Source organism: Dasypus novemcinctus, chromosome 18 (genome assembly GCF_030445035.2).
Source record: "Dasypus novemcinctus isolate mDasNov1 chromosome 18, mDasNov1.1.hap2, whole genome shotgun sequence".
NCBI classification, from domain to species: domain Eukaryota; kingdom Metazoa; phylum Chordata; class Mammalia; order Cingulata; family Dasypodidae; genus Dasypus; species Dasypus novemcinctus.
The window spans coordinates 58838673-58865753 of record NC_080690.1 but is presented as its reverse complement, the minus strand read 5'-3'; the positions used below and the strand labels follow the sequence as shown (position 1 = coordinate 58865753).

At 56.4% G+C, this 27081-nt stretch overlaps 2 protein-coding genes and 1 pseudogene across 14 annotated transcripts in view; 1 reads left to right on the top strand and 2 right to left on the bottom strand.

The window, feature by feature from the left end:
* Positions 1-449: 449 nt before the first annotated feature.
* Positions 450-8172, top strand: DPF1 (double PHD fingers 1). 4 transcript variants are annotated; one of them, XM_058280166.2, is made up of 12 exons: positions 451-559; positions 1896-2056; positions 2141-2248; positions 3292-3419; positions 3685-3774; positions 4165-4243; positions 4436-4567; positions 5439-5489; positions 5580-5699; positions 6807-6919; positions 7460-7571; positions 7726-7887. In XM_058280166.2, the coding sequence occupies exons 1-12, from the start codon at positions 531-533 to the stop codon at positions 7794-7796; spliced, it is 1194 nt and encodes a 397-aa protein (XP_058136149.1). In that variant the 5' UTR covers positions 451-530; the 3' UTR covers positions 7797-7887. The 4 variants fall into 4 exon arrangements, with proteins under 4 accessions (XP_071065345.1, XP_071065344.1, XP_058136149.1 ...); XM_058280168.2 differs by having other exon boundaries at positions 453-559; positions 7490-7571; positions 7726-8172; XM_071209244.1 differs by lacking the exons at positions 7460-7571; positions 7726-7887 and having other exon boundaries at positions 450-559; positions 6807-7123.
* SIPA1L3 (signal induced proliferation associated 1 like 3) overlaps positions 7695-27081 on the bottom strand; it is a 255782-nt gene continuing 236395 nt past the window's right edge. For 9 of the 10 annotated variants that reach the window (XM_058280161.2, XM_071209240.1, XM_071209242.1 and 6 more), the window contains 4 exons: positions 24858-25001; positions 17135-17270; positions 15445-15526; positions 11656-13823 (listed from right to left, as the gene is read on the bottom strand). In XM_058280161.2, the coding sequence (XP_058136144.1) occupies positions 13680-13823; positions 15445-15526; positions 17135-17270; positions 24858-25001 (506 nt within the window). In that variant the 3' untranslated portion in view covers positions 11656-13679. Of the gene's footprint in view, positions 7758-11655; positions 13824-15444; positions 15527-17134; positions 17271-24857; positions 25002-27081 lie in introns of those variants that run through there. The other variant, XM_058280160.2, reaches the window with a different exon arrangement.
* LOC101439558 (ATP synthase subunit O, mitochondrial pseudogene) lies at positions 19261-19996 on the bottom strand (annotated as a pseudogene).

Sequence of the window (27081 nt, the reverse complement as noted above, 5' to 3'; positions counted from 1 at the left end):
GTGGGGGACCTGGGGATGCGGGAGCCGCGCGTGTGAGTTGGCACTAGCATGGTGTCTCTAAGTCTCCTGGAATTGAAGCGCGTGTGTGAGTGTAAATGTGAGTGCAGCTGTGAGTGCGTGAACGGGCGTGGGCGGGAGCGTGTGCGTGTGTGGGGCCTCTGTGAGTGCGTGTACGAATGTGTGTGAAAACTGCGGTGTGTGGGTGCGTCCAGGTGTGCCCTAGACTACGCCTGTGAGTGAGGGTGCGGGGAGGAGCGAGCGCGTGTGCGTGGCGGTGTGCGCTCCGCCGGGCCCCGCCTCGTCCCCCGCCCCGCGTCCCCTCTCTCCCCGTCCCGAGGCCGACGGGCCCCCGGGCCCGGGACTACGAGTCCCAGCATGGCCCGGGCCGGCCCGCCCCGCCGCCGCGATTGGCTGCGGCCCCGGAGCTCCCGCCCCCCGGGAATGAATGGATGGGCTGCCTCGGCGCCCGCCCGAGCGCTGGGAGGCCCGGCCCGGCGGGGACCTGCTGGGGGCAGGACCCGGGGAGCAAGATGGCCACGGTCATCCCCGGGCCCCTGAGGTGGTGCGGGCCGGAGCGGAGGGGAGGGCGCGCGGGCGGGCCTGCGCGGGCGGGTGTGTGTGTGTGGCAGCCGGGGGTGGGGCCGACGTGGTGTCTGGGGGGTTGTCACCCGGTGCGGGGCGGCGCGGGGTGCGTGTGTGACAGGGTCTCTGGCAAGAAGGGGGCCGACGCGCTGCTCCTGGCGGGGCGGAGGGTCGGGGCGCTGGGGGTCCTCCTTGGGGAGGGGGGTCATCACCCATGCCCAGGGCCGGCTAGGGTCTGGGAAGGGTGAAATGGCCAGGGGGTTGGAGGCCTTGGTAAACTCCAGTGAAGTCCACACTGCCTTTTTTGGGATGTGGACTCTGTGTCTTGTTTGTGTTCTGCTTCCTTTTATATGTGTGTGGATATGTGTGTGATTAATTTTATTCTACACTAGATATCGTTGGATATTTGGGTCTTTGAGGGTGTGTACACGTCTTTTGGAACTATGCCTGATTTGTCTGTGTTCTCTGTCTTTGGATATGTAGGTATATGTGTATTTGTGTGAAGATGGGTGGATTTGTCTGTTCCTATGTTATATATTGTATTTGTGTATCTTTGTGGGTTTGGATATGTGGTATTTGAGATGTTGGTTTCTGTGTTGTGTATCTTTGTGAATGTGTGTGTGTGTATCCTGTGTGAATCCGTGTGATTTCTTTGTATTGTGTCTCTGGATATGCTGTGTGTGATTTGCTTGTGTTGTGTCTTTGGATACGTGCATATGGGTGATTTCTTTCTATCGTCTTCCTGATATTTGTGTATCTGTGTGTGTTTGGGGGTACATATGTGTGTGTTGTGATAGGTGTTTCCATGTTGTTTGTCTTTATGTGCTTCTTGAGTGGGTGATTTGTTTGTATTGTGTCTTTGGACATGTGGTTGGTGTTTGTGCATGAATGTATGTGTGATCTACCTGTTTCTACGGTGTATGACTTGTAATATTTGTGTTTTGCAGTAGATATGTGTGTGCATATGTGTGAGATTTGTCTGTTTCTCCTTTGTGAGTCTTGGGATGTCTCTTTCTTTGTGTGTGAATCCTGTGCGACTGTGTGTGGTTCGTGCGTGTTGTGTCTTTGGATGGGTCCTGGTGTGTTTTTGTCTGTTTCTATATTGTGTGTATCTACTCCTTAGTTGGAGGCCTCCTTGAAGTCCCCTGATGGGGGTCAGTTGGCCCCTTGGCCCTGTCTCCTCCCTCTGCCCTGCATCCAGGAGGGGCAAGGAGGGGCGAGGCCCCGGGCAGGTAGGACGGGCGGAGGTGCTGCGTGCGACCCTGCGCACAGACCCTTGCTGACAGCCTCCCGCCCGCTCACCCGCCCCCTAGCCTAGGCGAGGACTTCTACCGCGAGGCCATCGAGCACTGCCGCAGCTACAACGCCCGCCTGTGCGCCGAGCGCAGCCTGCGCCTGCCCTTCCTCGACTCGCAGACCGGCGTGGCCCAGAACAACTGCTACATCTGGATGGAGAAGACCCACCGCGGGCCCGGTACCTGCCCGGGGCTGGGGGGGGGGGGGTGGCGCGGGGCCGCGGCTTCTCGGTGCCGCGTTCTTACCGCCCTTCTCACTCCAGGTCTGGCCCCGGGACAGATCTACACGTACCCTGCCCGCTGTTGGAGGAAGAAACGGAGACTCAACATCCTGGAGGACCCCAGACTCCGGCCCTGCGAGTACAAGATCGGTGGGTGGCACCGCGTCCTTGTGCCTGCTATGGCCCCATCAATGCCCCCAGCACAGGCTTGGTGGGCGCTGATCTCAGTGTGTGTCTGAGCTTCTGGCTTTGTCTCCCTTCTAGTGAGTGTCTGGCTGGCCGGCCGTGTGTCTGTCCACGTGTGTCTGGGCATATTCCAGAGATTTGACAGTTCTCCCTGAATGACTGAACTTCTGCCTGTGTCTCCTCCTGGGTGGGCCTGGACATGTTCAAGGGCACAGTGCTGTCTATGTGTCTAGGTGTTGTCCAGCTTCTGGCTGTCCGTTCCCATGAGCTGGGATGTATCCGATGTCCCGCTGTCACTTCCCCTAGGTGCCTGTGTGTATCTCCCCGGGTGTATCTGCATGTGGCAGGGTGTCTGTATCTCCTCCTGGGTGTACTGGGGTGTATCAGAATACCTGCTTGTAATTCTTTCCATTCACAGCAGAGTCCATCAGTGTCTGTGACTCTTCTCAGGTGTTGCCAGGTGTATTAGAAGGTTTATTGCTCCTTGCATGAGTCTCCAGGGCTTCTCTTCCTGAGTGTGTCTGGGCATAACAGGGTGTCTGGGAGAATCTCCCCTCGTTAGTGCCTGGGGTACACGATGTGTTTCTGAGTGATCATCTGGCCTTGCCACGTCTTGAATGTGTCTAGGGATGTCAGAGTGGATGGCTGTTTCTCTTGCCCTGGGCAGGTGTATCCTGGGATCTGCCTGTGTCTTCCCCGCGTGGGTCTGGTCATGCCTCTTCCTTTGTGGGCCCCACTGTCTCAGATGTCTGTCCTTGTCCCCTGTGAATGTCCTGCATATCTTCTCTGAGTGTCTGAATCTCCCCACGTGCGTCCGAGGGGCTGCCCCTTCCCTGGGCCGGGGCGCTCTCGCAGCGTGTGCGGCTGACGCCCGGCCTCTGTTGCTGGGGGAGTGTGGGAAAGCCTCTTCCCCCTCTCCCATAAAGAGCATGCTCCCCCCACCCCACGGGCAGGTGAGGAGCCCTCCAGGGACGGCTTCTCCACCTGACCCCCATCCCTGTCCCTAGACTGTGAGGCGCCCCTGAAGAAGGAGGGCGGCCTCCCAGAAGGGCCGGTCCTTGAGGCTCTACTGTGTGCTGAGACGGGGGAGAAGAAGATCGAGCTGAAGGAGGAGGAGACCATTATGGACTGTCAGGTAGGACCACTCCCAGGACCACCCCCAGCCCAGAATCCTCCTCCCACCCCTGCTGCCCACTCTGTGCTCTCCCTGCCCTCCCCCAAATTCTGCTCTGAAACCTCCCGTGGCTCCCTAGGGACATCCCAAGTCTCTGTCCTCCCGGACCTCATCTCCTTTTGGAAGACCTCCTGCCCCCGAGCTCAGCTCTGCCACAGGGTGCCCCCCCGGCAGGCCCGTGCCCCTGCCCGCTTTCTTGACCCATCTCGCTCCTCCTGGTGCCCAGAAACAGCAGCTGCTGGAGTTTCCACACGATCTCGAGGTGGAAGACTTGGAGGATGACATTCCCAGGAGGAAGAACAGGGCCAAAGGAAAGGTATCACTCCAGAGCTTCTCCCATCACCCGCCCCCAATAACAGGTCCTATTTACTGAGCAGACACAACGACCAGACCTTACCTTTCAGTTGGAGCTCATTTAATCCCCAGAGCAGCCCCAAGGGGGTGGGGAATTTTATACCCATTTCACAGATGGGGAAACTGAGGCTCGGCTATATTAAGCCGTGTACAAACCAGAGATTGCACTAGTCAAGTGGGTTAGGATTCTCTTCATACCTGGGCTACAGAGGAGCAAACAGGCAGAGAGGTCAAGGGAGGGACTCAAGGCCCTGCTGCCAGGGAAGAGGCAAGGTGACTTCCAAGCCCACATGGTGACAACTCTTTCGGCTCCCTCCCTTTCTTGGCCCTTCACTCCTGACTGTCCCCCCAGGCATATGGCATCGGGGGTCTCCGGAAACGCCAGGACACCGCTTCCCTGGAGGACCGAGACAAGCCGTATGTCTGTGATAGTGAGTCCTTCTGGAGAGGGAGAAAGAGAGAGAAGGGGGGGTGGTGCCAGAGGACTCTCCTTCCTCCCCCGCCCTCCTGGTCTGGCCCCGGGTGGGGGGTGCTTTGCCGGCAGAGGGGGAGGGGCGATCCTGGAGGCCAGGGTGGAGGTGGCCCGGGCTGGGAGGGGCTGACCGGCTCTCCCCGCTCTCCAGTCTGTGGGAAACGGTATAAGAACCGGCCGGGGCTCAGCTACCACTACACCCACACCCACCTGGCCGAGGAGGAGGGGGAGGAGAATGCCGAACGCCATGCCCTGCCCTTCCACCGGAAAAACAACCATAAACGTGAGCAGCAGGCCAGGTGGGGGTGGGGAGGGGGGCCTGGGAGTAGGGGCTGAGGAGCTGGGGGGTGGGCTGGGGTGGGCGCACGGCCTGGAAGACATTTCTGGAAAATCTCCAGCTCAGTGGGCCCCTCCCCCACGGACGGTGGGGATGCTGGCTCTGGGGTTGCCATGGCAACCCACCATCTCCCGCGCTCCCGGCCGGGCGTAATATTTCTGGGTCTGATTTATTGTTTCAATTAGAGCTTGGGGGGGTGTGTGATAGATGACTCCCCCCACCTTCCCTGCCTCCTTTCTCCCCTCCTCTGCTGAGCTTTGGCCAAGGGATAAGGGTCCGTGGCCTGGAAGCCCGTGGTGTCCGCCCAGGCCAAACCCATGCCAACCCCGACAGCTGAGGGAGGGGGGCGGGAGGGGCTCAGCCGGGGCGACACCTGCCTTCCCACCCAGCTCTTGGAGAGAGGGCGAGGCTCTGCATCCCACCTCCACCACGCCAATTCTGTGTTCAGAATTTCTCTCCCACACGACTGTTTCCAGGCCAAATCTTGGCCACTGGTATCTCCAGAGTTTTGGTCGCGCCTGGGCTTAGAGAAGGGTGGCTGGCTCAGAGAGGGGGAGGCAGCGGCTCTTCTGAAAGCTGTATTTGCCTGAGAGGGAATGTCAGTTGTCCGTCTCAAACAACTGGGGGGTCCTGCTAGGAATGATTTGCCCCCCCTCCCATCCAAACTCTCTTTTGCTACTGGCCCCAGCTTGGGGAAGCCACTCTCTGCCCCCACCTCCTCCACGCCTGGAGGAGGGGCCGCCTGGGGCTGAGGCTGGGGGCAGGGTGGAGCTTGCCTGTGGTGAGAGCCCCTCTCTCTGTCCCTCCCTACCCCCAGAGTTTTACAAAGAATTGGCCTGGGTCCCCGAGGCGCAGAGGAAACACACAGGTAGGGAGCCTCCCTGCACGCCTCCTTCTGCAGCCACCGTCGCCTGAGCGCCCCGTCTGCCTGTGCCCACCCCTGCCTGCTGTCTTTCAGCCAAGAAGGCCCCCGATGGCACTGTCATCCCCAATGGCTACTGCGACTTCTGCTTGGGTGGCTCCAAGAAGACAGGGTGTCCCGAGGACCTCATCTCCTGCGCTGACTGTGGGCGATCAGGTGATGCCCGCCACCCGAGGTTTCTGGGGCCTGGGGTGGAGGGGACGTCCAGGAGGCCGGGCCTGGAGGATGGGAGGGAGGGGGATGAGGGCTGTGGATGGCCAGAGCCCCTGGAGCCCACTCAGTTGCTGAGGCATTGTGGGGGACAGTGGGGTCTGCAAGGCTCTGGGAATCATGGGCTGGGGGTGTTGAGGTGTTGTGGGTTGTGGCGTCTAATTGCCACGGTGTTGTGGGAAGTGGTGTGTGCTTATCATAACGGGAGTGCCAAAAGATAGTTGCCATTGTACGGTGGCTAGTGCCTGTCACTGTGGGAGTCATGTGCTTGCCACAGAACTGTGTTTAGGAGAATGTGGTTTCCCGTGGTAGAACCGTGGGTGATAATCTGTGGTTGCCTCAGTACAGTGGGCAATGAATTGTGGTCACCATAGCATTGTGGGTCGTGAAACCTGGCTGCCATGGCAATTGGGTACGGTGAAGTGCAGTTGCAATGGCACTGTGGGCAGTGGGCCGCGGCTGTCTCTGCGCTGGGCTGGTGGAATGACTCACGGAATGGCACTGTGCAGAGCTTGTCAGGAACAGTTCATTCGCCAGGGCAACTTTGGCTGCATGGAACTAAGGTGTGGGGGACCTGTCATGGAAGGTGGTTGCCATGGCATCGTGGCTGGGAGAATGTGGTTGCCATGTTACTGCGGTTAACGGAATCTGTTTGCCATTCTGTTGTGGGTAATGGAATGTGGCTGCCTCAGCCCCGTGGTTAACAGAATGTGGTTGCCACGGTATTGCGGTGGTACGGCAGGGTTGCCACAGCACTGTGGGTAATAGCATGCGGTTGCCATGGTATTGTGGGGAGCGGAGTGTGGTTGCCATGGTGTCTGGGTGGGAGCCTGGCGGCTGCCATGCTGCTGGCTGTGGTACGGTTGTGGGCTCGCTGTGAGCCGTGTGGCCGTGGCCTTGTGGTCTCGAGGTGTGGATCAGGCAGTGGCCCACAGAAGCTCACCCTGGCCCTACGAGCCCTTTGCGGGGGCTGAGCCATTTCTCCTCCAGAGTTTGGAACCCACCAGGGGCACGATGTCCCCCTAATGGCATCCCTGCCCCCTTGGCCCCCAGGACACCCCTCGTGTTTACAGTTCACGGTGAACATGACGGCAGCTGTGCGGACCTACCGCTGGCAGTGCATTGAATGCAAGTCCTGCAGCCTCTGCGGCACCTCGGAGAACGACGTGAGTGCCAGCCAGCCTCCCTGCCTGACACCTCCGCCTTGGCCAGTCCAGCCTAAGTCCTTGCCCCAGAGGCCCTCCCTGGTGAACACAATGTGTATTGTCGTTGCTATCACTAACTGAAACCACTTCATCCCCCTCCTCTGTCTCACACTCCCCAAAGCCACCGCTGAGGTCGGTGCTCTCACTCCCACTTCACAGAGGAGAACCCACGATCAGAGAGGCAAACGCCCGCCCCGCCCCCAACCGTCACCAGCTAGGCAAATGGTTTAGCTGGGATTGGAACCCATGCCAGTTGCTGCCAGTCCTGGCATCGCTAAGCGTCATTGTAAGCGTCTGCAGAATCTTTTCAAACCCAGACTACGAATCGCAATCCGAGTCCTCAGGGGTGCTTGCGCTTGACCTGGCAGAGCTTCACGACCACTCCAGGACACAAAGACCGCCCCAAAGCCCCTTCTCTTGGAAGGAGCCACCTCCCCCAGCCCCTGTGACCTAGCCCCTGCCCCAGCCCCCCACCCCGGTTTCTGGTGCCCGTGCCCCCAGGGTGCCAGCTGGGCAGGTCTCACCCCCCAGGACCAGCTGCTGTTTTGTGACGACTGCGATCGGGGTTACCACATGTACTGCCTGAGTCCCCCCATGGCGGAGCCCCCGGAAGGTGAGAGAAGAGGTGGGCACGACGGGGTGGGGGGGCAGAAGGGCTTGGAAAGTTGTCTTCCTGCTGGTGGAGCCTGTGGTCTCTGGATGGGAGGGAGCCAGGGAAGGCCCCCTGATCCTGGGCCTTACTCCCCGCTCTGCGGCCGCCTCCACAGGGAGCTGGAGCTGTCACCTCTGTCTTCGGCACCTGAAAGAGAAGGCCTCCGCCTACATCACCCTCACCTAGGCCTGGCTCGGGCTTGCCTGGACCTCTGGGGTGGTGCTTGCCCACCTGCCTTTCTGGTCCCTCTCCTTTCTCCCCACCCTTAATGCCCCACAGTGGGGGAGGTAGAGGGTGCAGCCCCCCCACCTGGGGCCTGGGCCACTGCTCCCCTCTGTGCAAGTGGAATGTTCGCCCGGTGGGTGGGTGGGCCCAGCAGGGCTCCTCCTGCCTCTTTCCTCCCTCCCCATCCCTTGGCAAATGGGCACCAGGGGCTTTTGCTCCCCTTAAAGCCATACTCCGCCTCTGGGCGGGCACAGGGGGTGGATGCCAGCCAGGGGCATGGACAGAGCCTTTTTCTAAAGAAAAAGACAAAAATTAAAAAAAAAAAAAAAAGAAGAAATTAATATATACAAAGAGTCCTATAAGGCCTGGCCCGGTGGAGGGGCGCTGCCGAGAGCACCCACTGGGCACCGGTCTCTGCCACCTTCCTGCCTGGCCGCCCCACCCCACCTCCCTGGTCCTGGAGTTGCAGCCGTCCCACCTCCACTCCCACCTCCCTGCCCTAGGTGAGCCTTCCCTCCCTTGTGCCCAGGGCAGGCAGGCGTGGTCCCCAGCCCTCGCCCCTCTCGGTGCCCACCGTGGATACTGCATGATGTGAACCATGGTTTTGAACTCCCGTCCCTGCCCCTCCCCCGACAGCCCCCCTCCCCCGTGCCTACTCCCCGACCTGCCAGGCTGGCGGGTGGCGGCCGGTGGGGCAAGGCGGGCCCCTGCCCAGCGCCTGCTGGAACGAGAAGCACAGACTCTGCAACGGACTCATCGTCCTCCTTCCCCTGCCCCCTCCCCACCCGGCCTGGCCGGGGTGCCCCCTGCCACCCTCGCTGGCCATTTTGGGGGCAGCGAGGGGGCGTGGTTGTTTCTTGTGGTTGTGTGTGTTTGTTGTTCGGGTTTAAAAAAAGGGAAATTGAGACTGCAAGTGGAGGAGGTGGTGGATTGGGGGGGTCTCCCCCAATCCCAGGCGTGCCCCCCTTGTGGACAGTCTCCTTTATTGCCTGCTGTGAATTAACTTGTTCTGTGTATTAAACTGGGCCTGACCCCTCTGCCCGCAAGTGCCTCCTTTTCCAGGCTGGTTTGGGGGCGTCACGGAGAAGGGGGGGCGGGGGGCAGCAGCACTGAGGTTAGCAGCTGGGGCCGGCCCCCCTTCCTCCGGCTTTGTCCCAGCTCCTCCCGGCCTGGGTGGAAAGGAGAAGGGGGATGGGGCGAGGGGCTCCCGCCCAGCCAGCTGTGGTTGCCCCGGCAACGGCCGCTGCAGCTGCGGCGGGCGGCGCGGGGGAGGCGGGCGGGGGAGGGGAGGCAGGCCCGCGGCCCGGCCACCCCGTGGGGGGGGGTTCCCGGGGCGGGTTGTGGGGGAGAGCGGCGGGGGAGGGTCACGGGGGGGGGCTAAGAGGCCCGGGAGGTGAGGGAGAGACTGAGATTTGGGTGGGAGGGCTGAAGGGTGAGGAAGAACCAGGACGCCGAGCGGTGGGGAAAGGGAGACGGATTTGAGAGTCAGAAATGTGTGCGGAGAATCTGCAAAAGAGAGCGGAAGAGGAAAGAAAGAGGGAAGTGGGGAGCAAGACGCGGAGAGCCACAGGAATTACGGGGAAGAGAGCCAGGAGGGAGGAGAGGACAGAAGAGGGCTGGGGAATTGATGAGAGAGGAAATAGTAGTAAGAAAAAATTAGCAAGCACTGGAGGGAGAGGCAGAGGAGGAGGAGGTGGGCAGGGATTTGGAGAGAAACCGATCAGGAGAGACAGCTGTGTTTCAGGAGAAAACCAGAAGGGAGAGGGTTGGTCAGGGGAGACGGAGAACCAGAAACAAATCAGGAGAGAGAAAAAGCGGAGAGGCACACTTGGGGTGGGAGATAGAGAGTTAAGATCCAGGGACAAAGATGGAGCAAGATGAGGAGTGCTGCGGCCTTTAGAAGAGAGAGAGAGACACAGGGAATTGAGGGGAACGAGAAATCCACTGGGTGAGGGTGGGAGGCGGAGGAGAGGCTGGGGGAAGGTCCAGGAAGTTGAAAAGTGGGGCAAGGTGGGGAAGGGACAAGCAGGGTGCAGTTCAGGTGAGACCAGGGCCTGCGAGTGTGTGCGCGTTGTGGGGTGCTGGAAGGTGCTGTTGTACTTCACAGCTGCCAGAAGAGGATGTGAGAACAGCTTGTTCTGCAGGTGCCCTCCCCGCCTCCCCAGGGGTGCTGGCGAGGGGAGGGCAGCACTGGGGTTGAGGGCAGGGCCTCGGCGAGTGTGGACTCAGGGGGTGTGTCAGCAGAACGCTAGACTTTTCAGGACATGAGGGGGTGGGTGGTCCTGCTCCTCTGGCTGCAATACCCACCCCGTCTGGAAAAATATTTTTTGGGGAGGGGGGTGTCTGAGCCAGAGAAGGATCAGGTTTTAGCTCAGAGATGGCAGCCTAGATGATGTCTTGGGAGTGGGGGTGGGGTCAGAAAGACCCAGACAACTGGCCAGTCTTGTCCACAGAGGTCGAGCTGTCACCCCATCTATCCACAAGGAACCAGATCCTGACTTTCCACAAGAGGAAAGTCGTGGAATTTCCTGATGTGGAAGATCAGTTTGATTCTGATTCTCAGGTCTGACTGTAAGTCTTCAGCAGCAGGAACGCCCCAGGGGAAGGCCTGCCCATGGTCCCTGGTGTGTGTGTGTGTCTTTTCTGAGCCACCCTGTGCACTCAGGTCCTGAGATGGGCAGAAGTGGAGGGGAGCCCTGCAAGCAGGGGCTGCTTTCTTTCTTTTTTTAAAAAATAAAAACAACCCCACAGCATTTATTGTGGTATGGTAATAATATAAGGGTAATCAAAAACAATTTGAACAATTGTTTTAGAACTATACTTCCAACAACTGACACCTAAAAAAATGTATTGACTTCTCAACAACTTGTCACTCCCTTTCTAGCTGGAAACACTTTGTAGCAGAGTAATATTATCTCCTTTTAGCATGATCTGACCCAGTTTTCTTGACTTTGTTTTAGAATGAATCTCTTCTGCAGCATCTAATACGGGGTTCATGTACTCATCAAAACCAATAATACACCCCTCTATCCGCATATTTACTTGCTCATAGAGCCACACCTGAATCCGGGATCTATTTTGCAAATAGCTGAAGATGAGGTTGATGGACTGCACTATTACCTCCCGCACTTTTTGGCCCTGGCCACGGTAAGCCATGGTGGAAGTTCACAAAGACCACAGGAAATAGCACAGCACGTCAGAAAGCTTTCTGTGGCCCGGGTGACTGGCTGAGGGAGGCCTCCTCCTGCCTTAGGGCTAGAACCCGGATGCAGATGCAGTCAGGAGGGCCCTGGAGGAGAGGCGGAGGAGCCAGGGGCTGGGAAGGGTGTGGCCTGGGCAAAGGGAGAGTTTGTGGCCCGACCAGGCCCAGGAAGAAGAGGCCCCTTAGTTCTGAGGGTTGCTGCGAAGGATGAGAACCCAGAGCCTCCAGATCTACGAAGCTGGGAGTGCTGCCTGCTTTCTGTTGAATCTGCAGACATTTAAAAGTTAACTGCGGATTCTAAAACTCACACCCAGCTCTGTGGGCCTGGTCTGGCTTCCAGGCCTCTCGTGGATGACGTCAGAGGTCGACTCTCACTCTTTCACTTAAGGACATCTTCCATTTGGAGTGCTGGGTTTCTGGCATTTAGGTTCCAAGGAAAAGTAGTTTGCAAGACTGGGTGTTCCTTGGTTTCTAGGGAGGAGTGTGTGTGTATGTGTGCGCACGCGCGTGGGTGCAGGGGTGAGGGTGTTGGGACAAGGGGGCAGGAGGAAGGGGTGCTGAGGTACCACCCTCTGGCCAGTGACGCAGGCAGCTGCCTGGCTATGGACACACAAGCCATTTCTATGAAACATTTTATTTCCTTTGAAACCTCCAGAAACATGCCAGAAAATCTCAACACAGGGAAGGAAAAACAATAAAAAATATCCAAAGAAAACAAATCAACTTATGAAATAAACCTGCTACTTTCTTCGGTCATCAGATAGAATACCAACCTCAAATTAAATAGATTCATTTTGCAGAGTTCTTTAAAAAAATAACAAAACAAAACCAAAAATCATAATTTACACTTGTCAATATACATGATTAGGTCCCCAAAATGATTCGAATGATCTGAAGATATGAGGGGAGGAGACAAGTTAAAAAAAAAAAAAAGGCTCCAGGTGGTTGGGGTTGAGGAAAGGGGGTGGGGACTGGAGACACCCCCCAGAATAGGGGGTGGGAAGAGGGGCAGAGACATCACAGTAGTTGGCCAGGGCTGAGGACCGCTGCCAGGCAGGCCCCGCCTTGACAGCCCCCATCTCAAGGCGTGGGTGGGGGGCTGCGGTGCTGCTGGGGGGGCCAGGGGTTGATCGCAGGAGACGCGAGTGCTCTCTTCTCTCAACCCCCACCCGGCACCACCTGGATGCCCATGTCCTATGCAGTCCCCAGAAACCCCCTTCCCTGAGGTGCGTGGCCCCAAAAGGGAGGCAAGGCGGTGGGGTCTCTGGGTAAGGGCTGCCGCCCGCGCTGGCTTCCAGCCCACAGCGTGTTGCTCCATCAGCCAGGCCCCCGCCCCCAGCCTGGCGCCTCCCATAGGGAACCTCGCCTGCCACGCCGATTTTGTCCCCCCAGCCCATGGGGACGTGCCTCGATCCTCAGCTTGAGGTTGGGGGGATCCACAGATTGTGGCCATACAGACTTGTTCTGGCGCAACTCTACATGAAAAAATAAATATATATATATATTTTTTGTCTTTAAGGAAGGAAAAGAAAGAAACTCTGTGTCCCGGGGGAACTGCGTAGTACCACACTGGCTTGGCTGCCTGGCCAGCTGCCCCTTATTGCCTTTGGAGAGTCAGCATCTCAGGGGGGTTCTGCACAGCAAAGTGCTCCTTGGGGAGCACGGCAAGGGTGGCCGCGGCCTAGGCCGCTGCGGGGCCTGCAAGATGGGCTGGAGACTTGCAAAGGAAACACAAAACCGGACGAGAAGATGAAGGCTGTTTTTCTCCAGCCCTGTCCTGCAGGATTCACGTGCCCCCCTCGGTGCACCGGCAGGGGCCGTGGCCGTGTCAGGGCTGGGTCGTGCAGGGGCGGGGAGGAGGAGAGAGGGCCAAGGGTTAGGGGGCTCCACCCCGGGGCCGTGGCAGGAGCTGGGGCGTGCAGGGCCTCGAGCCCAGGCCTGGGGCCTCCGGCGCTAGCGCAGCAGATAGAAAAAGACGGTATAAACTTCCCGGTTGTACAGAGCTCCTCTCCCTAAGAATGTTTGCTCTCTGGACACTGGTGTTTCCTGTCTCCATCCTGGGACCCCAAGAAAACAAGGTAAGCTCTAGGCAAGGGCTCCTGGTGGCTTCTGCAAGGAGGGGGCTGGGGGAGGAGAACGCACGCTTGGGAGTGGAGGGGAGCCCCGGGCTGCTTCCCCACGGCCCCTCCCTCACCTCTGGGGCGTGGGGGAAGAACCTGTCCATTTCACATGGATTTTTCATGCAGGGGGCTTGGCCCCACAAGTCAAACTCTGTCGTACGTGCTGAAGAAAGCTGCCTTGTGAGCTGCAGCTCTGGGGCTGGGGGATTTTGAGTCCCGCCCCACCTGCCCTTCCTGCGGCTTCTCACAGCTTGGTCCCAGAAGCGGCTAGAGGGGGCAGGAAGACGTGGCTGGGAGATGGTGTGGGCAGGGCCCTGCCCCAGGAGCCACAAGCACTGCTCCCAGCCCAGGTGACGGCCCTGGGCCCACTTCCGTCAGTCAGGGGAGGGCTGCCGGGCGCCGGTGCCGAGGTCCACGCCTGCACCCGGGGGGGGGGGGGGGGGGGGCTGCTGCAGGAGGGAGCCGAGCTGGGGCCCACAGTCTCTCGCAGGCAAGGAGCTTAGGCCGGGTGGGATGCCCACCTCAGAGGTCCTTCTTCTCCCGGCAGAAGATCTCGGCGAACTTGCGCAGCTGCTCGCTGGCGGCCTGCGACTCCTCCTGCAGCCGCTGGTTGTTCTGTCGCAGGCTGGCCACCTCTGACTGCAGCACCACTTTGTCCTGCTTCTCCTGCGTGGGCGGGGGACCAGTGTCAGGCGGGGGGCCCGGGGCACTCCTAGGAGCACCTGGCGTGGCCCAGCCTGTTGGAGGAGTCAGGTTGCCGGGGTTCAAACCCCAGCTCTGCCTGACAGCTGAGCAACCTCGGGCAAGTCGCTGCAGACCCCCTGGCCCTGGCCCCCCTGACACTAAAAGAGGTTACAGGGGAGTGGATGTGGCTCAAGAGGTTGAATGCCTGCTTCCCACGTGGGAACCAAACCTGGGACCACCTATAAACAAAGACAAACAAGCAAACAAACGGAAAAACCAACTCAGGGGAGCCAACGTGACTCAGTGGTTGAGTGCCGGCTTCCCATATATGAGGTCCTGGGTTCAATCCCCAACCCCGGTACCTCAAAAAAAAAAAAAAGGGCTATGATAATAGGACCTACCTTCTAGGTGGCTGAGGTTTCCCTGAGGGCGTGTACAGAGACACTCAGAACAGAGCCTGACACCTAGTGATCCCCGGCAGACGTCACAATTATCACCACCTCATTCCACCATGACCTGGGGTCTGCCGCCTGCCCCGGCTTCCTGGCAGAGGACACCAAACCCTCACGGCAAATGGGGAGCTGGCATCTGAGCGCACGGCTTCCTGACCAGGACCCACCACCTCTTCCGAGGTGCCCGTCCAGTATAACGGGACACTGGAGGCCGTGACTCACCCAAGGTCACAGCATTAAGCAGTGGGGAAGGGATTTGAACCTGGGTGTCTCTGACTCCTGTGCTTGATGGCTGATAGGTTATACGCTGCCACTTTTTTGTCTTTTATCCAAAAGTATAAAGAACAATGAGAAAAAATCTCCCCTGCTCTGATTTCTCCTTCCTCTCCCATACTGCAGAGGTGAGTACACTGAACAATTTGAGATGTTGCCTTCTAGATATTCCACTGGACTCACAATGGTTAAAAAAAATTTTTTTAAAGGAGGTACCAGGGAATGAACCCAGGGCCTCGTACTTGGGAAGCAGGCGCTCGACCACTTGAGCTACATCTGCTCCCCACTCTGTTTTTTTTTAAAGTATGATAATGTTCTATGAAAGTTTTGCAGCTTAACTTTTTTTTTTTTGCATGTCAGCAAATCTATATGTTTTTGTTATTATTTTTCATGAGCTGCACAATATCCCACTGAGTGAATATGCTGTGATTTTCATGATTCTTCTGTTGACAAACAACCACTCTGGGTTCAGTTTTGTGTTGCGAACAGTGCTGCAACGAACATCTTTGCTCGTGGATCTTTCTGTACTCATGCTTGAAATTCTGTAGGACAAACTCCCAGAAGTGGAATTGCTGGGCCAATGAGGCCCACATTTCAACTTTTGATGAATATTGCCGTTACCCTCCAGAAAGGCTGTGCCACTTTCTCCCCCTCTGAGAATGTGTGAGAGCCCGCCATGTGCTTAGCAGCCACTGCTATTATCTTTTTAATCCTTACTCATGCTACCTTCAAGGCTGGGCGGGTTCCCTTAGGAGAGAAGGAGTGGGGTGGCGACAGGTGCTGTATGATCTCGGCCACTGCCTCAGTCTCCCTGGTGGTCCTGAGTGTCTGGGAAACAGAATGGGGAGGCATGGGTGACGGCTGCTTGGCGCCCTTACCTTCTGGAGGTCTGTGTGCAGCTGTTTCAGCATCACTTCCAGCTGGTACACTTTGCCAGTGAGATCCAGGGGTGGCTCCTCGCTGTAACGACAGGGCATGGAGTCAGGCCTGAGGCCCGCAGCCCCCCTGGGAAGGCTGTCACCACAGTTGTGAGGAACACGGGGCCCAGCCCCCACTTGTCCCCCAGATCCTTTTCTTGCTGGAATCCTCAGGGGTGTTTTGAAGGGGAGCCAGAGGCTGCCCTCCTCCCTGCCGTGCTCCGGGCAACAAGGGTGCCTGACGGTGGTGTGGTGGGTCACGGAGCACTGAGGCAGGATGTGTTCCTGCCCTGGAGCGTGCATTTGCTCAGAGGACAGGCCTGGGTGGGACCTGCAGGAGAAGCTCTTTTCCAGTGTGACCACCTCATGTGGCACAATGCAAAGAATTTGCTCCATGACATCTCCTGAGCAAAGGCACTGTTCTGGGCACTGGAGGCAAGTAAGTGGACCAACGGACAAAAGGTCCTACTTTCGTGGACGCGACTGACCATGAGAATGCGGGTGATGGCGGTCGTCAGCTCAGCACTGACAGCCCGCTCCACATCGAGCCCTGGGCTCCACGTGTGGTCTCAACCTCACGGAGTTCCTCTACCCCTGTGGCCTGTGAGGTCACCAGTATCACTGCCCTCTGCACAGGGGAGGAAACCCAGGCTTAGGCAGGGGACATTGCTCAGCTGAGGGCTAGTGCTGGGACTTGAATCCAGGTCCCACGGCCGACGGCTCCTCCTCTGCGCAGATCCTCCCAGCAGAGGCCGGCTGTCTTGGCTGCAGGAGAGGGGGCTCAGCAACTTCCCCCCTCCATGGTCCTGAACCTGGGACCTACAGCTACGAGGGAGGTGGGGCAGAGGGCATCCAGGGGCTTTTGGAGGTCTCCCTGTTCCTACCCTTCCTACACGGACACAATTGGCAACTGCCTATTTCCTGTGAATTATAACGGGGCCACATCTCTGGTGGGAGCTGAGTTCTAAAGTCAGTGAGTGAAGCAAAAACAGGAGTTCAAGTTACCCTGGCAAACCGCTGGAACTGCCCATACAGCACAGCGCACAGACTGTGTGTGGAAGCCTGCACCGTGAGGTGCGCGAGTGAGTGTGAAATGTGCTATTTCAATCCATGTACGTGCAGAATGTGCCATTTACACCGTCTCTCTTTTTTTTTTTTTTTTTAACCGAGTCAGTGCAGTCAAATATGTTGCACTAAATGCGAGATGCCAGGCATGAGACGACCACCTGCACCACCCCCCCCAGGGCCGGGCAGGGGCTTGCGCACATGCCACCCAGCACAGGACTGTTAGGGACCGGTGAAAAGTCAACAGGGGAACGGCTGCATAACTTAGGCCTAAGCAGAGGAGACAAAGGGGCAGGCAATCAGAGACTGAAGGTCGAGTGGGTGGGGTGGGGGAAACCGAGGGGCAGCCGGGAGGAGGCGCTACTCAGTAGCATTTTTCAAAGTTTGAAGCGAAATAATTGTGTGAATAATGATCAAAGTGTTGCCTCCACTGACAGAGCTCCGTGGGTCCCCAGTACGTGGAGGGGGTGGCGAGTGGCGCCCCCAGCTGGCGCCAGAGGGCGTGCGGGAGGTGGCCGGCAGCAGCTGCCTGTGGAGGGCGTCCCCGTCCCAGCGTAGGCCCCAGGGTGCTCCAGGGAAACCTCACCTCATGGTTGGGGTGGTCCTGGGGGTCGGGGGTCCCCTCTCCAGGCTCAGGTGACTGTGCACCGGGCTGTGTGCCGGTGGGATGTCTGGGCTCAGGGCTGGGTCGTTGAGAGAGAACAGCGAGACGGCTCTTTGCACTGCGAGGGAGAGAAGACAGGGGCTGGGCTGTGTCCTCTGTGGGTGGGGGCCGGCCAGGGGACTGAGCCCATCCCCGAGCCTCCAAAACGTTTCAACCACATGTTTGTCAGAAAGCACAGCACTTAGGGTGGATTCCTACCAGAAAACTAAACCATTAAACACACCAGCAAAACCCATCCTGGATAAGCCTCTAGAGCTTTATACAGTTTATACAAAATGACCAGTTTATACAAATTCTAAGGGATGCGGGAAGCGGACGTGGCTCAACTGATAGAGCATCCGCCTACCATATGGAGGGTCCAGGGTTCAAACCCAGGGCCTCCTGACCCGTGTGGTGAGCTGGTCCACGTGCAGTGCTGCCACGTGCAAGGAGTGCCGTGCCACGCAGGGGTGCCTGTGTGAGGTTACCCCACAAGCAAGGGGTGCACCCTGCAAGGAGAACTGCCCTGTGTGAAAAAACCGCAGCCTGCCCAGGAGTGGCACCACAGACACAGAGAGCTGATGCAGCAAGGTGACGCAACAATAACAAAAAAGAGAAGCAGTTTCCTGGTGCCACTGAGGGTGCAAACGGACACAGAAGCACACACAGCAAGTGGACACGAGAGCAGACAATGGCGGGGAGGGGGGGAGGAAGGGGAGAGAAATAAATAAATCTTAAAAAAAAATCTAAGGGATGGAGAAACAGGTTAAGTGGTAAGTGACAGTGTGAGGAAGGAGGCGGGCAAACTTGGGACGAGGGACATCTCAGCCTAAATGACCTGATTTTATAAAAAAATAACTGGTATGAAAAAAAATGGCCCAAAGCAGATGGAGTTGAAGCTGGGTATTTGGTACATGGTGATTCGTTATTTTATTCAGCCTAATTTTGAGTATGTTTGTAAATTTTTAATTTAATAAAAAATAAAAAGACAAATCACATGGGGATGCCAGATAAAATGGAGATTCCTGGGTCCCACCTCAGACAGGGAACTCGATCTGGGGCAGTCGGGGAAGGGCCTGAGGTGGCTGCTTTTAACAGGACTGTTAGGCTATCTTTCCACATGGCTAGTTCAGTAAGCCATGGGATAGCCAGACAATCAGACACGGGACACAACGAGGCAGATCTGTGGGCCCCTGGTGGCCAGAGTGCTGGGGTGGGAGAGAAGCAGCAAGGAGCGGAGCAGGCTGTGGGCACCGCAGGCTGGGCGGCGGGGTGTGGGGATGTCTGGCAGGACGAGCCCACATGGCTGAGGGGGGTCCCAGGGACCCAACTTTTTACACTTCTGTGCTTAAAGAACAGCAGAGTGAAAGTCCAGGAACCCTCTCCTTGGAGCCGCCACCACTCACATTTACCTTCTCTCTCCCCCCTTATCTGTATTTTTTCCCCCGATTGTGGTGGTTTGAAGCTGTATGCACCCCAGAAAAACAAGTCCTTAAATGTAATCCATTCCTGTGGCTGTGAACCTGTTGTAAGGAGGACCTTTTGATGAGGCTACTGCAGTGAAGGTGTGACCCACCTCATTCAGGATGGGACTTAATCCTCCTACTGCAGACCTTTATAAATGGGATGAATAGAGAGAGGGAGGAAAAGAAAGCCACGGAAGCAAGAAGCTGAAATCAGTGAAACTTGGAAGAACAGGGAGAGACCAGCAGTTGCCACCATGTGCCTTGCCATGTGACAGAGGAGTCCAGGACTGCTGCAGTTGGTCTTCTGAAGAAAGCACTGTCTTGATGCCTTGATTTGAACATTCTCACAGCTTCAAACTGTAAGCTAATAAATTCCCATTGTTTAAAACCAGCCCATTTCATGGTATCTGCTTTGAGCAGCCTAGGAAACTAAAACACTGACCATCTGAGAGGAAACTGCCAATATCATGGCACTTTACCTCTATATACCTCACATCTCCAAAAAATAAGGCTCTTCTACATAATCACAATCATGTGCAAAAAACTTAACACTTATACAATACCCTTATCTGCTACACAGTCATCTTTAAATTTCCCCAATACTTTTTTTTTTTTGTTTAGGAAGCTTTTTATTGTTGCTCCAAATTTAGGAATTTTCACTGATGACAGAAAATCAGCACTTTCAGAATATCTCCCGCATAGCCCTGCTCAGCTTCTGAATCTTGGTTTTTGCAGACATATCAACATACTTCTCTCCAATACGGACAATCATCCCACCCATGATTGACGGATCAGTCTTAATCTCCAATTTCAATACCTGGCCTTTACTTAAGAAACTCTTCAGGACTGTTTTTAATTCAGAAAGAGTGGCTTCATTTAAAGGAGAGGCAGTGGTAACTGTGCAAGATACTTCTCCACGGTGGACACTCATCATGGTAGAAGAGGCAGAAATGACTCCCGGGGCATTGCTCAAGCGACCATTTTCAGCAAGCAAATTGATCAGATAGGAGGTGAGGGGAGAGAACCTCTCTCTTGCTGGGATGTCATTTAGGCTTTTCACTTTAAGGGATCGCTTTACATGGGGATTCAGAATAGACACAGCTGCTTTAGGATCCTTCAGAAGCTGTGCTACTCTTGACAACTCCTTTTCTACTTGATCCAGCTTATTCTGTTTAGATGCAGCAGAATAAAGAGCAGTAGCATAGCAACCTTCAATACCATATATTTGACTAGGTGGCCTCGCAAGCTTGGCAAATGGCCTGACCACAGATGTACTGAAGCACCGCACCTGCCGGGAGAGCCCCGACACTGCTGGGGCGGCCATCTTCTCCCAATACTCTTAAAGACATAAAGCAAACTCTGGTTTCCTCCTCTGAATCCCCCTGGCTTTTATTATTTTCAGTTTTTACCTTCCCTTATGTTCTACACACAGCTTCCTGAGGCGGTGTGACTGACACACAATAAACTATATGTGTAAAGTGTGCAGTGCTAGGTTCTGGCACACACATGTGTCAAGAGCACGCTCAGGACAGCGACATATCTACCACTCCCTGACTCCTCTTGTTGCCTGGGAAGCCTCCCTCCGCCCTTTTTACTTTTTAAAACTTATTATTTTGAAATGACTTTAGATTTAGAAGAACTGAAAAGATAATACAGAGACTTCACCCATCCCCTTCCGCCAGCTTCTTCTAATGTTTAACGTCTTATATAATCATTGTACCGTCGAAACCAAGCAATTAACATTGGTGCAAAATGGTTACATAAACTACAGACCTGGTTTGGAGTTCCCTGGTTTTCCTACTCATGTCCTTTTTCTGTCGCAGGGTCTAATCCAGCTCCCACACAGAGCTGCCACGGCTCCTTACTCTCTTCCAAACTGTTTTCCCTTATATATCATGACCTTAATACTTTTTTTTTTTTTTTAAGAGTTCTGGTCAGATATTTGGTAGAATGGGTTTGTCAATTTGGTTTTGGACTTGGGGGAAGAATACTGGACAGATACCCTTCTCAGGGTGAGTCGGGCTCACCTGCGAGGAGAGAGAAACCGAGCTTCAGCTCCCAGAGGGACAACTATCAAAGAATTTGTGGTCCACCATAATAATTAACAAACACTGTGAGGCTCTGTGAACCTCCCGCTTCTATTTAAAGTTTCCCCAATTCATTTCAGTATTCATCAGAGTAACCTGCTGGCACCAATTACTACTGTTCTACTGATGATTTTCTATTTCCCTCTAGATTTATTCACTGGAATTGTGTAAGGAAGAGTTGTTGCCTCATCACTATTTAAAAAAAATGTATTCAGCGACTGACTTAGAGGAGTACGGATTCATGGATACTGATTTCATTCTTTGGGTAACAATCCAATACTATTATTTACTTCACTGCTTAAATTGTTTCAGCTTTCAGGAGCTCTTCTAGGTTGACTCTTTTTTTAAAGATTTATTTTATTTATTTATCCCCATTTGCTGTGTGCTCTCTGTGTCTGCTCGTCTTCTCTTTAGGAGGCACTGGGAACCGAACCTGGAACCTTCCATGTGGGAGAGAGGTGCACAATCACTTGAGCCAACTTAGTTCCCTGGTTTGTGGTGTCCGTCCTTGTCTTTTCTCTGTGTCTCTTTTGTTGTGTCACCTTGTCGCGTTAGCTCGCCCCTTCTCCAGAAGACACCAGGAACTGAACCAAGGACTCCCGTGTGGTAGGCAGCTCAATAGCTTGAGCCACATCCGCTTCCCGAGGTTGGCTCTTGTGCCCTTTGACAAGTGCCCAGCCTTTTTTGTCATTATTTTGAGTCTTTCCTTACTTTCTGGTGCCACAAGATGTGCCCCTGCCCCCCCCACCCCACATTTTTTTTCCCCCCTAGAATATTTTAAATCCCAGCCACCTTTCTATTTCACCTATAGATACTTCACTACATATCTCTAGTAGGTGAACACTCCTAACAAAATTAACAATAATTTTTTTAGTCTTTTCCATTTGTTTGAATTGCACAGGAAATGCTGATATATATTTTCACTAAGACAACTAAACCTCACAATAAAGCTGAGACTTCCACTGCCAGCCCCTGTCCCCTTTCCAGAGGGAGGTAACTGCCGTTCCGGTGTTAGTTGTTTCCTTCCAGGCCCTTCTGCTGCACTGTCACACACATCGCATCCCTGTGTAACCTTCTGTGATGTTCCTATGGCTCACCTGTTCACTGGCACCCTCGGTGACTCTGCTGCATGGCCCGGGCAGAGGACCAGGGCCACCCACCAGGCTCTCTCAGCTTTCTTACAACGTGGCTTGTGCAGAGTGCACCCCACTCTCTCCAGGACACGCCGGGTAAATGGAATGCCTGCGTGGGGCCGGAGGCTCTGGCTGCCCCCGCCCCTCCAAGCGGCTCATGATGGGGGGTGGTCTTTGTCTGGGCCACATTGGAGGCACGGCCTGGCCTTTCACAGAAAATACTGTGGGTGCTGATGGCATCGGGGTCCTCCTACCTGCTCCCCACTGGCCCTAGCCCCAGGATGCCTGGAGTCCCAGGGGAGAGAGGAGATGGCCTAGCACCCATCCTCCATCCTCCCAGGACATGCCCCCACGCCCACTGTCCCCACATCAAACAAAGAGCCCTGGGCTGTAGGGCAAGCTCTGCCTCTGCTCCGCCTGCTGTGACACTCCTCTAGGGCCCTGGAGTTGGGGGGACCCTGAGGAGACCTGGCGAGTGACCGCACTTCCTGAGAAGGGCTGCAGATCTGTGCACAGTCATCCGGTGCTCACAACACCCTGTGGGCAGAGATACTATTGTCATCGGAGGTTTCCTCACTGGCGGTGGGGCCCAGGCAGGGGGCTCCAGTTGCCTTTTTAACCCCCTCCTGCTACCTCCTGCCTCGGTGGGTCTGTCGTGCCTTCACTTTCAGGCACTGTGTGGCCCCCATTCCTTTCCCTCCCTCCCTCCCAAAGACACGGACTGAGGGATTTCCAGCCTGGCTAGGTGGGGCGTGAGGGCCTTGGGTCAGGAGCATCTAATTTGTGGACTCAATAAACAAGCCAGTAAAATATGAGGGGGCCCTGTGTTTACCCTTGCTTTCCCACCTGGCCCTCTGGAGAGCAGCTCAGCCTGAGGAGACGTCTACCCAAGTCCACACCAGGCTGGAACCGTCATGATGGTCCCTGGGTCGTGCTTAGAGGAGAGGCCTGCCCCGTTCCAGGAGGACAAAAATGGAGAACTGCTGGGGCAAAGGGCACTTGTGTTTTAAATCTGGCCGCAGATGTCACCAAGCTGCCCTCCACGGGGGCTGGCCCCAACCTACACTGCCACCCGCAGTGCACGGGGGCCCTCTTTCCCACCACCTCACCCCACGGTGCCGTCAAACTTGATCTTGGCAGTTCCGAGGTGCAGAACAATGCATCAGTGGTTTTCACCTTGCATTTATCTTTTTTATGAGCGGCTGAGCAGTATTTCCAAAACTGTGAGAACCATCTGAGGTTCCTTTTCTATAAATTGTTTCCCATGACTCTTTTTCTGGAGGGTGGTCAGGTCTGGGTTCGAATCCTGGACCCGTGTGCAGTTGGCCAGGTGACTCTGTGGCACCCGAGCCTCAGTTTCTTTTATCTGTAAATGGGAATCGTAATATACCCCTCAGATGGGAGACTGGAAGAGATGACGTCTATGAGGTGACAAAGTGCTGGCTCCGGGTGGATATTCACTAACGTTGGCTCTCAGGACTGCAGCTTCAGTCACCTCCTCCAGGAAGTACCTGGAGCACCCCTCTCGTGCACCGAGCTGGTGAGGCCTCTGTAGGGTCAAGCGTATCTGCAGTGTTGGGCCGCTCCCCAGTGGTTCCAAGGCGAAGGCCGAGGGCTAGGCTGAGCCTGGGCCTGGAGTCCTGTGACTCCCCTTCTTCCACCTCGTCCTTCCCCAGAGGCCTGACTGCCATCGCCCTGCGGCCAGAGGAGGCCGCAGGATGGGGCTCCAAACGGAGGCAAACGAGGGAGGAGCCTCCTCCCAGGCCACCTTCCAGAGGTGGGCTGGCTGAAACCTGGAACGGCGTCATACGGGTCTGTCTGATGGACCCTGCTCCGTGCCAGAGCCTGCACTGGGCCCCAACCTGTTTGTGACCGAGACAGCCCTGGGTCCTGCCCTCCCAGTCCTGTGGGGAGACAGACTCATCACTAGACAGTGACAGCCCAGAGTCATCAGAGCTAGGCTGGGGGAAGCACGGGCAGGGGGTTGGGCTGTGGGAGCTCAGAGGAAGTACCTGATCCAGACTGGGGCTATCAGGGAAGGCTTCCTGGAGGAGGGACAGCCAAAGTGTAGCCTGAAAAATGGGACAAATGAGCTGGAAGAATGTTGTGAATATTCTTGTCAGGGATCATTGGGAATTCCATTTTACAGGTGAGGAAACAGGTGAAACCACTTGCCAGGATTACATGGGAAGGAAGCAGCAGAGATTATTAGCTGTTCTCATGACCAGCTTTCCTTTTTTCCTCAACAACAAACCCCCAAAGTTGAGCTGGGCACATGGCCTCATTTCCCAGCCTCCCCTGCAGCCACGTTGTGGCCATGTGATTAAGTGTAGGAGTGTGAGGCTTCAGGAAGTGTCTTGAAAGAGAAGGGATATGCTCTTTTCTCACCTACTGGCTGGGGCTGGACATGATGGCCAGTGCTCTAGCAGCCACTTGGGACTGTGAGGCTGAGGCCCCCTGGAGCCAGTGGAGCAGAGGCTGGAAGGAGCCTGGGCCCTAATGAATTTGTGCAAGTGCCATACCAGCCCCAGAATGCCCACCTCAGGACTCCTTACCTGCATAAAACCTTGTGTACTTAAGCCATCGTAAATGGGGTTTGCTACCACATGCGGCCAAAGCAAATCTGAGTAAGCACAACTGGACACTATACTAGGAATATCAGGTACCGCTTGTTGAGAGCCTGTTCTGTGCCTGCTAAGCTTCACTTCACCACACAGCATTTCCCATCAGTTTCACTGCAGCCCCATGTGGTGGGCACAGTTGCTGCCTCTGCTCTTTTGACGAGGTAAGTGGGGATCAGAGAGGTGAAGACACTTGTCCTCGGTTGCACAGTGAGCAGGTAACAGGGAAGGATTCCAACCCCACCCCCCCGGATTCTGGAACCTGAGCATGCCCCCACTCAAGGTCATGAGGGTTTCCATTGGTCCTTCCAGAACAGAGAAGGGGGTGTGAGGGGAACCGAGGGGTAGAAGGTGCCTACCTTCATATGCCTTGGCTGCATTTACCAGGCTGGACCACTCGAGGCCGGCAGCTGTGTCGGGCAGAGGCATCATCCCAGGGTCGAGGCGCCGCAGCGGCCGGTCCCGCCCATCGGCCAGTGACAGCTCCGAGGCGGAGATGGCGGCTGGTGGGGAGAGTGGAGACGGGCAGTGGTTGAGAACGACAGCGCGGGAGAGTCAAACAGAAGAGTAAGCTATTTTGTTTAGTAGAAGACGGTGCCAGGGACACTCAGCAGGGCGAGGGGAACAGGAGTGGCAGATGTGCACGTGGGCGCATTTCACACCAGCTGCCAGCGCAGGCCTTGCAGGGATGGCCTTTGAACAAAGCTCTGAAGGCAGAGAGGGGAGGAGCCATGGGGATTCCCAGGAGGAGCGCTCCAGGCGGTGGAACAGCCAGCACAAAGGCCCTGAGGCAGGAATGTGCCAGCGCAGTTAAGGAACAGCAAGGAGGCCAGGGTGGCTGGGACGGTGAAGGAGGGGGAGAGTGGGAGATGAGGGCATGGAGGGGACGGGACAGACTGTGCGTGGCCTTGGGGGCCATGACGACCACGGCTTTCACCCCGAGGGAGCTGGAGCCGCAGGAGGGCTCTGAGCAGAGGTGGCTTCCCAGGCTTTGCTGGCTGCGTGAGGGGACAGACTGTGCAGGGAGCCAGGGAGGAGGCGGCTCTCACGGTCCAGGTGGGAGATGGGGGTGGACAGGGCCGTGGTGGGGCTGTGGAGGGACAGTGGAGAGATTCTAGATCTGCTTTGTAGTTGGAACCAGCAGGAATTCCTAAAGGGTGGAGGTGGGGGTGAGACAAAGAGAAGGGGGCAGGATGCCACCGCAGCTTCGGGCCTGAGCACAGCCAGATGGAGCTGCCAGCAGCGAGGATGGGGGAGGCTGTGGGTGGGGCAGGTTGGGGAGGCCCACAGGTTTGTTTCTGGAGGCGTTAAGCGACCATCTCAGGTGACAGTGGGTAGGAGCTGGCCACGTGGGTCTGGAGTGGGAACGAGGACTGTCAATTTGGATCATCAGTGTATGGGCAGTGTTGGGCGTGGCAGGGTCACCGTGGGAGGCCTGGTGGGGTCAGGTATGACGCCCAAGAATGGAGGAGGCCCTGAGGCTGTAGGGGGTTGGCAGTGACAGCACAAGCTCTGGGCCAGCAGTCACATTTATCATTCCAGCTGAGTCCCACCTGCCCAGCTCAGGCCTTGGGCTTAGGCCCACCGACTGCTCACAGTCCCTGAAAAGGCAGGACAGCGAGGCACAGAGACATCAGGAGCTGCCTGAGGTAACTCAGCCAGGGCAGGCCCCTCTGTGCAGCCTGGGCCTCTTCTTGGTGCGGGGCCTGAGCTGGGTGTGTGCTGGGAGCAGCTCACATCCTCTGGACAGGGAGTCAGGGAGGCGGCGTGACGAGGCCGCCCTGTGCGAGCTCACACAGGGCAGCGGCGGCCCCGGGCGGGCGAGACTGAGCCTGCTCTAGGCCACCCGCTCTGCGGCTTCTGTGGTTTAGCCACTCTCTACCGAGGGACTGCCCCTGCCTTAACCTGCGCTCTAGTTCAGATGTAAAACCTGACCCCACACGGCAGAGCACTAACAACCAAATTATAATTAATAGTGAGCAGTTTCTCAGTGCTTCCTTCCCACTAGGCGTCGTGCTAAGTGTTTTCCAGGTATTAACTTGCTTGAATCTCAAATCACCCAATAAAGCGGGCACTACTTTCGCCCACCTTCTACAATCAAAAAAACCAAGGAACAGAGAGGTTGCACGTGTGAGGGGAGGGGCCGGGGCACAAATGCAGGCCACTGAGCTCTCGGCGTGTGGCGGGGCGCGTGGTGCTCAGCGGGCATCTCCGAGGGAAGGGCTGGCGGCTCGGGGCCTGCTCTGCCACCGCCTGCCAGCACCGTGTCGCTGGGCTGGTGGAGGCTCCGGGCACAGCTGCCCTTGCCAAGCAAGTCGTCAGCAGCGCCCCTGGGAGCGGCTCCTGGGCACGGAGCGCACTTCATTAGTGAGCACAGCCTAAGCCGGGCGCCTCCTCAGCTGCTGAGGCTTGGAAGGGCTCTCGAGACGGTGCGGGAGAGACGGAGGGGCCCGGGGACTGTGCTGACACCGGATGGACGGGACTCTCCCGGGTGCAAGTGGGTGGGGAGTCGATGGCAAGGGCAGGCGGTGAGCACTTGCGCATGCTCTGTGACAGAGGGCCCTCAGCTGGGGTCAGAGGTGG

Bases quoted from the DNA above. Each gene is read 5' to 3' on its own strand.
- DPF1 (XM_071209243.1), top strand. From the start codon at position 450: ATGGGCTGCCTCGGCGCCCGCCCGAGCGCTGGGAGGCCCGGCCCGGCG. The intron at 2,057-2,140 runs GTACCTGCCCGG...TTCTCACTCCAG, and splicing joins GAAGACCCACCGCGGGCCCG to GTCTGGCCCCGGGACAGATC. The intron at 3,775-4,164 runs GTATCACTCCAG...CTGTCCCCCCAG, and splicing joins AGAACAGGGCCAAAGGAAAG to GCATATGGCATCGGGGGTCT.